This window comes from Amblyomma mixtum, chromosome 10, assembly GCF_055824585.1.
Source record: "Amblyomma mixtum isolate Tamu chromosome 10, ASM5582458v1, whole genome shotgun sequence".
Classification (NCBI taxonomy): Eukaryota; Metazoa; Arthropoda; class Arachnida; order Ixodida; family Ixodidae; genus Amblyomma; species Amblyomma mixtum.
In genome coordinates, this window is record NC_143021.1 from 50,058,263 (window position 1) to 50,070,276 (window position 12,014).

The following is a 12,014-nucleotide window of genomic DNA, read 5'->3' on the forward strand; positions in this document are numbered from 1 at the left end:
CGTGCACCGCTTTGTCAGAGGTTGAGGGTGCTCTGCTGGCAGTGAACCAGTCCCTGCTGCAACCAGCCTGCGCTTGGGAAGATTGGTGCGGCTGCGAAAGGTGCGAGGGGCCGATTCCAGGCCCCAGCTCGCTTAAGCAGCTGCAAGGCATTTGCTGTGCAATTTGCCCCTATTCAAGCCTGGCCACACAAAATGAAGTGGCATACGTACGGGGGGACAGTGCTTCGCATCATCTGCCGCTTCACTTTCATGTACGGATGGGACAGACACACTGGCACTCTAAAGAGTGCGGCCACGTACTCCTGTGTTCACTGTAAGAGTGAAGTAGCCTGTACGTACGGTATGGTTTTTGCATTACGGCTTTACTAAAACAAATTTTGTACATCCGGAGAAGAAGGTACTACGTCAAGCCCACTTATAACAATATTCAAGTGCCATGGAAATACCATTGTTATAACAGGGTTGTGCCGAAAAAAAGAAAAGATGACAAACTTCAGAGCATTTATTCACAGTAAATACCCGGAGGGGTTTGATTGTTATAATGCCTGTAAAAGAGCTCGTTAATTCGAACTTCAGGGAACCGGAACAATGTTCACCGTTCACTGATGACCAAAGCACCGCCATCACTGCGCCACTGGGAGCTTCGCGCACCTCCACGTCACAGGAATCAAGCCAGCTTTTTGGAAGCTATTCTTATGGGAAATTCAAGAAGCATGCAGAACTAAGGGTGCGGTGACAGCTGACAAGAGAAAAACCGCGCTGGCTGCACGCACGCGCACTGCACCGACTGATTGGGGGTACGCATGGCGTGCGTAGCCAATGCAGCAGCTTTCCTGACGCAATGATGCCTGCCTCTTTTGCTTTCGTGGCGTTGCTGCGCCAGCTTAGTCCATTGGTCGGCCCCACACATGCGCGCTTTTGTGTTGTGAGCATGGTTTTGCTGGTGTGGTTGTAGCATTTCCTTCTTTTTTTCTGTGATGGTTGACACTCAATTACCAGATTTAATTGTTATAACCAATAATGTGCCTTGACAGCATTGCTGTAAGCAGTTTATTTTACTATGTAACACATGGCAAAGCTGATGGTGCCATGACTGACCATTGTTATATCCGATATATTGTTATAACCAGTATTGTTATAAGTGGACTTGACTCTGCGTAGCAGAGAAAAATTGCGAGGAACTTTAGCGACTAAAGTGGATAAAGCCGAAAGCCCGAGTGCTGCATTGTGCTACACAGTTGATGCGCATGTAGCGATGAATGCTGCCACAAGTAAAGTGAGCGACTACACTTTCACATTCTGTTGGTGCATTAATTAACTGCCAATTAATGACGCTTAATCTTCGCCTTTAGGAGTGGAGTGCGACAGCGTGTTGTAGCGCTGCCAGGGAGCCCACAGAACGCCACCACCCGTTCGGCGCAATGCCTTGCCCTTTGAATGCAACACTTTTTGAGGAAAGGAAATGGCGGGTAATTCTCTGTCATCCACCTGGTACAGGAAGGGAGGAAGTGGGAGAATGAAGAAACTGAAAATCGCATTCGAGGAAAGGAAATTACGCAGTAACTGCCTAACAAGGATGAGCCATTAAAGGCTTTCGCCTTAAATAAAAAAAAGTAGGCAGAGACACTTAGGACTGCTTATGTGTAAGATGATGTAAGCCTGTCCCTCACTGTATGGAAGGGGTCACCGCTTGCAGCCGGATGCCACACAGCTGGCAATTGTACTTCTACACGGCTTGCCGCACCCCGTCTGATCTGCGCGCTAACTTCCTGAAGGCAATCGCTGCTGTACTGTGGACTGCGCTGCAATAGCTACTGCCCATATGTGCAGAATTGGTCTTTCTCTGCTCGACATGCATGGGTCCCTGGGAGTCCCCTCCCCACATCGAGAGAGAGAGAGACGGGTTTTCACTCAGTGGAGCAAGTAAGGCTTGCACATTACAGATCTGTTTCTACGGGGCCATGCACTGGATAGCCATTATGGGACATGCTCTGGGGCATAATGTGCTTGCTGAATCGTGGGGAAGATGAACTTTAAACTGGGCATACTGCTCCTGCAATTTATTTGCAGCAGCACTTGTGCTAAATTTATGCAAGAGTGTAGCTTCACACTCATCAGACCTGTGGCACGAATGTGGCGCTCCGTGTGAGTGGTGCCGAACCACAGGCGCGACATAAGCATCACGACACAACAGTGACCTCCGTTTGGACCGCTTGTGTCATTGTGAAGACGTAATAAAGCTGGCCATGGCCACCACCTGGTCAATCTGGCCGAGCAGAGCCAGGCAGAGTGGGTGGGGCCTCGACTTTCTACGGTTTGTCGCTGAGGCGTTGACGTCGCACGCCTCCAAACTTGAGCTTGGGATCCCTGTTTTTGCAGCAGCTCTAACATTTAGCACTGCATCAACTTATTCCAGAGGCCTTTCACCTGGCCGACATGTGCAAGCTGGCAGGAAAGGGATCTGCGTACACTTTGAAGCCACCATCGGCTGGCGCCACTTCCTCTGTTGCATTGTGCAGAAGAAAGAAAACCATTTTTTAAAGGAATGTCAATTTGGGCTTGTTGCAGCTCGCTGCATTGTCTTTACTGAAGCTGAGAGGTTTACCTCGAATGTAAACCGAATGAAAAAAAAGCATTCACTGGGACTAGAACACGCATTTTATTACGCTTGCGACACTCGTAGCACGTCCAATGCTCACTCATTGTCGTCTTCAGCGACATCGCTGTCCTCTTTGTCACTGGCTTCCTCCCACAGCGAACTGTGCTTCCGCCCAGTGCGTTCGAGATGCCTCACTTTCGGAAGGCCCGCACAGTCAGTGTTGGCCAGAATTTCGTCCCATGCTGTGGCAACGCAGTTCGTCACTTGGCTGCACACCTGATGCACCCGGTCGCTGTGAGCTGGGGTTCTTGCTGGGTCAGCCCGTCCTTGCAATGCTTCCGCAGCCTATTCTTAGACGGCTTGTTGATGGCCATTTTGAGCAGTTGCAGCTGGCTCGTCAACCTCCGGGTATTGGTACCGCAATGTCCATACCGCCTTCCGAAAGCACAGACTTCACAGCATCTGTCAAGTGCCCGTGGTAGGAGTCATGAACCAGGAGTGACTCCTTGTACAACAGGGCCGTGGCACAGTGTTGACAAACGGTCTCCAACAAGGGCACCGCACCTCCATCCATTCTCACGAGCGCGCACGAAGGCGTTTTTAGTGAAAACCTCTCTGGATGGAAGCGTCCTGCGCTTAAAAATGATGTAGGGTGGCAGTTTTTGCCCATCGGCCGTGCAACACAGCATCACAGTAATACGTTGCTTCTCGCACCCAGCAGTTCTTACTTTCACCCGTTTGGCGCTTTTCTTATTGACTGTGTGCAGCGTTGCCGGTTTGGCCCAGTCTGTACTCCTTCTTCGGCCGGTTCTTGAGAACGAAGTGCTGGAATGGCACCAGCTTCTCCTTAAAATCAGGGGGTAGGATTTGGCGCACAGAAGTCTGCCACCGCAGGCTGAGCCCGGAACGCTTCATGAGACGAGTGACCCAGCCCCTGCTGGCCTTGAATTGTCTCCGTGCGATGCCTCAAACGTTTGTGATCTCCCTTGCCTTCGCCTCTCTTATCTCCATCGTCACGGGCATTGCACTTTCCCTTTGCTTCCTGACAAAGTCTGCTACATCCTTCTCCACCTCGTGGTGTCGCCCACTCTTGGGTCATTCGCTTTGCCACCGGTGCACCTTCTTCTCGTCCACACCGAGGTCGTGTTGGGCCTGTGGGTGTGAAGAGCCTCCTCCAAAACTACCTTCCGGTTAAAAGCCGTGGTGTAACGACATCACTTGTTGGCCGCCATTGTGTCTCGAACATGGGCGCTTCTTGAGGTCACACGATGATGAACACAAGGAAGCACAGAACGACGAGACCTTAGAGATGAGCTGGAGATTGTGTCCAGGTCAGTTTGTATCAAAGCAGTATCCTTAATCACACGATAAACTGCACAATCATCAGCAAGAAGTTTCATTGAACCTAGGAGGGTGGGATGTAGGCTGTTAATATTAATAAGAAAACGTAAGTTACCAAGAACCGATCCCTGCAGCACACCAGATATTACTGCAATTAACAAAGCGTTACAGCTGTTAACTTGCACAAATTGTTAGGAAGGTTTTTATCCATGCCAGTATGCTGGGGTTGAATTTTCCTTGCTAAGCTCTGATGTAGGGGAGAGTAACTGATAGAAACTGAATGTGGTGCTCATTGAGTTGTTGCTACAGAGAGGGATGTGTGTTGCAGGCAAATGTGGCGCCACTACCTGGACTCGATTGGCATCCAGGCAGCCTTCTTCTCTGCCCTGCTGGAGAGCAAGAGAGGAGAGGTGGGTGGCCTTTGGGAGCACGCATTCCACCCAGGCAGCCCGTGGAGGCCTTTTCTCCTTGGGCCCAGGGGTCGAGCAGGGAAGGTGCCCTGTAATCGGACACTACCCTAGGCTGCTGTCCCCCACTGACTCTTTTTAGCGGGAAACTGCTATTTGATGCAAATAGTAATTTTCTTGAAGTGATTTCTAAGCAGATATTCCAAACATTTCTGGCACTGCGTGAAAAGAAAGCATGAGGGAGGCTTTGTCGCACTTGTTGAATCCTTTTGCTCATCATGTGGAAGCTCAGCCGAGCTGTGCTGATGTCCGTCTCCACCACAGGTCTCTTTGGTTTGTCTGCCCCCCGGTTCAAGGGGTGCACTGCTTGGCTGGCTTGCTCTCTTGGAATTGAAAGTGCACAGCTGTAGTGCAGCAGTATAGCAGCCCCCATGCGTAGGTCGGAGAAGATGTGATCCTTATATAAAAAACGTTAGAGGGCACTGCAGAAACCACACTGGAGTCATTGACGCCTCCTCGCCGCCTTTAATTGGTCCTCTTTGCCTCTAGTTGCTCCTCTTTGCCACTATATCGATTGTGACATCGCGTCTGACAATCAAATCACATAGTTCACCTTAAACCACAGTTAATGCACCCAACTCTGTAATTAATGTGAATTTAATTCACAATTCATTTTCACTCAGTTCACATTTGATGTAATTAATCCATTTAATGCACTATAATTCTAAATTAATTAATTTAATTAGGAACGGATTTACTCCAATTCATCATTAATTCATTCCAATGCATAACTAAATCAGATTGTACCCATATTAATCCACCTTAATTTATAATTAATTCATCTTAATTCTCTCTAATGCACTGTAATTAATCTTCTTTTACTACTGGCATTTGTATAATTTGTTATTATTGACTAGATTTCGATTAACTTCAAAGCCTCCATCGTGCCACCTCGGTATTCATTCCGGTCATTCAAATTTTGCACCATGGGTTGGCTTCTCCCACCTTTTCGGTCACGTGGACCAATCACATGGTACTTCACATGGTGTGTCACGTGGCACTGCACTTCCGGCGATTCAAATTTCGCGCCACTCCCAGCCCACTTTGGGTCACTGTTTTGGCTTTGATTAACTAACTGTTGATCCTATCGGCAGCGCAATTTTTGCGCCGCATCCTCACATCATCGCCCTTCGATCATAACCACTTTTTAAATGATATCTCTTTCTAGTTTCCCACAATCGCTGCGGACACGGTTTTGATGATAGAAAGCCGCCGACATAGCCTAGCAATGCTTTCCCATTGATAAAATGATGATTTTGGCAACCTTTATGTTGTTCAAGGAAGAGTTAGGAGCAAAAGAATCATTGAGTGTGATAGAGGACGATAAATCTCGATGCACATTAAATTTCATTCATGTGGAGTAATTAGTTAATTAATGAGAGGCGGAAAAGTCAATTAGCCATTGAAATAGCCACGGACGTTGATATAGTGGGTGGATGTCAAAACAGCCTTAGATGCTGAAATTGTGGTACCATACGCAACCAAGCCGGATGAAAGTTTGAAATGGATTAAAATGTGAATAATTAACATTAATTAATCAAACAACACTTTGAAAACTGTCAATTAATGTAAAAATTAATTACAAACCATTAATTATAGAAATGTGCCAAAAAAAGTGATACAGCGATTTTAAATGCGGTGGCCTTAATCCATTGATTTTAACACACGATGTACCAGTGAATGATTTTATTAGGTTTTTAGATCTTTCGCTTCACTTCATTTTATCTCATGTTTGTTGGGCTTTTGAGCGCCGTGGTGCAAAGCCAATCTTGCCTTTTTCATCAGCTCGTTCAAAGCTGGTGAAGAGAGCGATTGTTTTTATTCTGTGCTTTACAACGCTGTAAAGAAGTCTTGTGTGCACAGGTTGGAGCGCAGCATCTGCAACCAACTGAACTGCCTGACACCGTTCAGACGTTTTAGGCTCCGTTGCAGAAAAAGTTCAGATTTGATAGGATAGGTGAAGAGGAAAAGAAAAGAAAGATTGTCGGGGTACCGTATCTGCACCAAGTCTCGTACAACCTGAAAAGAACTGGGAAACGTGTTGGTGTTGAAGTTGTCTTCTCGGTGCCTGAGCGACTGTCCAGCCTGGTCAAAGAATCAGTGGAAAGAGAACCACACAGCTGCTTGATAAGGCCAGGAAGGAGTAGTTTATTCTCTGCCCCTGTCATGTGGCAAGTGTTGCATTGGCCAAACTGTGTTAACGAAAAATTAAAGGAACACGAATATAATGTCTCTCGTGTCACCATCACTGGCCACATAGCGAAGCACTGCAGACACTGCAAAGACGCTGATGGCACCAACGTCTGTTTTCCACTGTATAAGCAATGCTCTGTGACAGCAAAGAACCGCGACTCGCTAGCAAGGGAAATAATAGAAGCCCACCTGACTGCTAGGACCTCAGAGGAATGTGTCAGTGCACCCTTGGTAGTGCTGTCAGATAAGGAAGATTGTCACCCTGACTGTGAATGTTAACTTGTGCCTGCTGCAGCGGTGACATTATTTCCCATGTATGACACATGCCTGATGTACTGGTGATTTTGAATCTCATGCAAGTCAAGAGTGCTTGTATCCTCTCCAGGCAGTATTTATACTGGCTGGCTTTAGTTGTGAGTGAGTGCCCTGTGTTGTGTCTCTCCTTCTCTGTACCATCTGTTGTTATGGATCACTGTGGAAGTGAGGGCATTGTAGCCAAAGTTTAGCTCTATCTGAATTGGCTACAGTACTTGGGCTGCCTAACTCCCCGTTATTTTTGCTAGGGCGTCAGCTCACTGAAAATCGAATCCTCGACTCCTGACTGAGTGGCACGAATCAACGCTAGTTCACCTAACACAGAGCATTCAGTGCGGGATATGGCCATGGCAATGGATTCGAGGGATGGTTGTGGATTACTATTCCTTGTAGGTGTAGGGTTCAGTTCAATGTCCAACACTAACAGAAGGCAAACTGCATAGGCATTGATACACGGGTAGCGCGATATGCATAATAACCTTCAAAGGCAATCGGTAGTGTTGATGGGGCATGACACCACTAGCAGAAATGGGTTATCAGAGCAAATACAAATTGAATTAGATGAGTAGCCAACCTGCTTGAACAAGGGCAGTCTTGTGACCTGCATTGTTGCAGTGGTGTTGGTTGGCTGGCTGGTTGGTAGACTGGTTGGTTGGCTGGCTTACTCCTGAACTGCCTTTTGAACTAACTCGACATCGCGCTGACGCTGCCTTGATGTGCATGGTTAACAGATGCAGCCAGTGTGGCAGAAAGGCCTGAGGTGGGTGGAGCTCAAAGTGCAGGTGCTTGATTATGAACTCTATGAAAAGGGGTAGATTTTCAGTTCAGGGACAGGCATGCATCTGCTAGAAAGGTGCTTTAGCATAACACTAGAGCAGTTGGAAGAAAGGTTGAGCATTTCGTATGTTTTTTGAAGCATGAAAATCTGATGCACTTTACAATCAGAGTGATTGAAGTTTTTTTTTTTTTTCTGACCTTGAAAAATGGGTGAGTATTAGAATTGAGTAAACTTGGTATTCGTTTGAGATGAGTATACTTGTAAATATCAAATACCAAGCATTGGGATGGAGTGAAATATCGAATGCTTTACTACAGGACCGAATATTGAAAACTGCCTACAAATGATGGTGCAGCATCAAAGTCCTTTTTTGCGTGCATTGCTGAGGCTAGGCTGCACTGCCGTTTACGTGCAAGCGCTGATCACAGAGCCCTTTTTGACATCTGGAGTGGCCTTGTGAAAGTAGCCAGAGAACGTGTAATGTTTGTATTGAGCACAGCCTCCTTCTTCCTGCAGGAATCCGAGGAAGATGTGCCAGAGGCCCCCCATCAGCCGCAGGGTGCAGGTGAGCTTCCATTCATTGTCATGTCCAGGTGGTTGGGCCAGGGACGTCCCTCGTAGCCCCACAACTTTTTGCTGGTGGCCAACAGAACCCTGGTTTGGTCTTGAAGGATCTCGTGCTCGGCAGGCGAGGTTTCTGCTCTGAAAAGTGCCAATACGATGCAAAAGCAGTGCAGTCTAGAGACGCCTGTTGCTTGCTAGACAGACAAGCCAGGGAACCCTTCTGGGACCTGAACAAGAATTCTGGTAGGTTTCTCGCATATGAGTGCAGTCCCTAACCTGCCCTAGAAGAGAGGTTGGATCGAAGTGTTTTTGGTCACCAAGCCAGCTCACCTTTGGTCGGACTCCTAGAAAAGGAACTTTAGGGCAGACACATATTTGCCAGTTCAGCACTTTTCTTTGGGGTCTACTTATGTTTTGTTTTCCACTGTTCATTTCGTTTTGTTTTCCACTGTTCATTTCTAGAAGAGGTGTGCGAATATGAAATCTTTGGTTGCATACAAATATTTTCAAATTATTTTGAGTATCAGCGCAGCTAGTTGAAACTAAAGCCAATCATCGTCCAGTGCAGGGCAAGTAAACCCTGACTCAAAATTCGTCCCTTGTGCCAAGGGTGTGGTGCACAGCGTTCCCTTCACGTGCGGCAAGAACTGTATCGGCCAGACGGGAAGGTGCTTGAATACCCGCTTACGCATTCTTGACACCTACGTCAACACAACACTTCTTTGGAAGGGGCCCCTTCCTCAAACCTAGCCTTGCACTACAAAGAATGTCGTCGTAACTCCTCAAGGCCTACTGCAGAACCATGTGCTGCACTTTTTAACGATACTAAGGTCTTGTGCAATCACAAAGGTAAACTAACGAAAGAAATCAGCAAATCATTTCATATTTGCTAAAACCACCACACATGCATCCTCGTTCATGAGTCTGAACTATTGAATCTTGACCACCATGACTGAAGTTGACATCTTATCAATGTTGCTGCTGTAGATCATGCGTGCTCCTGGTTTTGTTAGTCAGCACCTCTCCCGTCTTCTCTATTGTCCCTGTTGCTGCGCTGTTTTCTTCAAGTATGAAACATCGATATTTGTGTAGTACTCGTTATCTGACTCTCTTGGTGGTAGGCCCAGAAGAGAAAGCACTCAATGGAAATTATGTAGCACAGCTTAAAATGGTGTGAGATGACCGTCACTTCTAACAGTGGTTGTTTTCAGTGTGAAACATTGTTTGGCCATGGTGCACCCTGAAACGCTGCACTCTGCCACAGTGCAAGGACATTTTTGAGATTGCTTTTGGACAAGGGAAGGAGAAGAGGCTGCACGGGAAGTGGAAGCCATAGCGAGGAAGAGCTATACACACTCCTTGCACTAAACAAAAAGCTAAACAAGTTTGCACTGCTCGCGTGCTAGTGTCCGGGGTATAAACGTGTGAGTTATATTCGGACATTGCCTAGTAGGGGTGGGGTAAATCTAATTCACTTAAACCTCGCCTACGTAACTTTGCATCCATGGGACACCGTGTATTTTTAGCTTCAATACAACGAAGAAGATTTTGCCACACTTTCAGTGTTACAAAATTTCATCGCTGGCTGGAAACAAACCCGAGGAAGAATTGTATTGCGGACGCAAGTGGTTGAGCGGAGCGCATGCCGAAGTGCACATTGGACCACGTGCGTGACACGGGCGTTGCCCAGCTTTCACATGCAGAGCTGATAGGCAGACACAACGACAAACGCATTGACGGGGCAAGCTTGGAGGCTGGCCCTTCTGCTCTGTGGGATCATTGGCGTAGGGGTCGCACCATGAGGTGTGTCTCCCTAGTCGGTTGTGAGCTGTTGTGAGGAGTGATCTTTAAAGTTATTTCTAAATTATGGGGTCCACACAGAGGTTTCAGATTGACTCGAATACAAACAAAGACCACCTCTGCAGATTGTCACAAAGTGCATGCATGCTTGTCTTCCTTTTTTCTTTTGCGACCGAGGTGGCCACGGCTGGCCACGGCACCGGTTCTTTGCAAGCATGTCACGACGTGGCGGCAATAATTTTGCACCCCTCGCCGTAGAAACAGTGGAGCATATTTTTCTAGAATGCCCAGTGTATGCTGAGGAGCGAGCGCATAACAAACATCTTATGGAATCAGACTTTCAACTGCATGCCTTTGACTGTGTATTGTGAATCTTAAATGGTGGAGGCACTGGAGGCCATTCGAGAGGCATCCGTCTTATTCGAAGCCTTTCTGCAAACACTCTCCAGCGTCCTAGACAAGGAGAACTGCACATGCGTTGGCAGGAAGTAGCGTAGCCATTAGCACACTCGGCTGCGGAACGGAAGAATGGTGGTTTGAATCCTATCGAGTGCAAAGATTTTTTTTCTGGTCTGACTAGAAAAAGCGTGACACCTCTGGTGACAACCTTTTGTCGACAACGATGAGGCATTAAAGGCTTTCGCCTTGAAATTTCACAGGAAAATTAGTTTCATGGGTGTCGACAGCGGGATAGATGAAGTCTTTAGAGGTGCGCACCTACCGTGGCCTGTGTTGTGCTGTGGTTGCTGTCGCTCGTGACCAGTGCTGCTAGCGATGTTCCAGCCCCGTGAAGTGGTGGATTTTTTATCGGCTGTTCATGATTCGGTTGCATCACGAGTGCTATCAGGTTTGTGCTATTGAGAATTTATTTCCACCTGCGGTGCAGCGGCTGTCCATTAAAAATGTGCAGCACACGATCAGAAAACCAACGACTGCACTGGAGCACTGGGAGGAGGAGGAATGGCAGATCTCGCATTGGTGCGGTCACCCGTTTACTAGGTATTCAATTCGCAAATTGAATAATTCCAAAATTTGCTATTCGATTTGAGTATTTGCACACCCGTAGTTATGAGTGAATGTTTGCCCATGCTAGGGCAGGGAAGAAACTCTTGAGGCTGGATGGGACGAGCTTGTGGGAAAGCGTTCCCTTGAGGCCTCGTCTCGCTGGTGGAGAGTGCCGAGCCAACACATCCACATGTGTGCGACCAATTCCTGAGCCAAAGAGAAAGAGAGCTGTCTCCTGTGTGGCAATCGCGCCTTCCCTTGCTAGTTGAGGTAACTAGGGAAAAGGAGGACGCATCGCAAGGAAGCAAACCAAAGGGGGTGGAGCGGGGCGAGCCCCCCACCACGCAAACTCTGACCTTGCTTAGCTTCACCTCCAGGAATGTATGCGCTGCAGTGTGTTGAGCAGTGGCAAGAGGGACCGTCTGGTTTTTTCAAGTTTCCCGAGGCCATGTCTGGTGGTGTAAATCTTTTACTGTGCAGCATGAAGAACTGTCAACCAAACCAGTACCTAGAGACATTCGAGTCAGTTTTAACGGTCACTTACACTGTTTGGCTCACAAGTGCCGATTGTAGGGATCCAAAATAACTGTTTCTGCTCCATAGTAGCCACCGCTGCAGTAGCACACAGGTAGCGGGACCAGGCAATGCATTGCACAGCCTTTACCATATTTATTCGCATCTAGGCAGATAGTTTTTTTTTTAAAAACGTCGTATGAAACTCTTAGGCCGGTTACATTCGAGTATTGTGTCGTTGTATGCGTGATGAACTTTGTGCTTGTGCTGCAACAAGGAGGGCCTTCCCGAAGAAAGGCCGCCACACTGAAGCGGAACCAGCACTGGTAGGCCCTTGCAGTGACCACACAGGTGCTGCAGGCCAAAGCTGGCAAGGGAGCGAGGCATTCCACGGGACCAGGGAAATGTGCGAGCTAACTCCATCAGACCACATTAAGCA

The 12,014-nt window shown here is 47.6% G+C and overlaps 1 protein-coding gene across 1 annotated transcript in view; it reads left to right on the forward strand.

The window, feature by feature from the left end:
- LOC149325758 (large subunit GTPase 1 homolog) overlaps positions 1-12,014 on the forward strand; it is a 55,554-nt gene that overhangs the window by 23,183 nt on the left and 20,357 nt on the right. The window contains exons 7-8 of the mRNA XM_089562674.1: positions 4,269-4,350; positions 8,210-8,258. Coding sequence (XP_089418800.1) covers positions 4,269-4,350; positions 8,210-8,258 — 131 coding nt within the window. The remainder of the gene's footprint in view (positions 1-4,268; positions 4,351-8,209; positions 8,259-12,014) is intronic.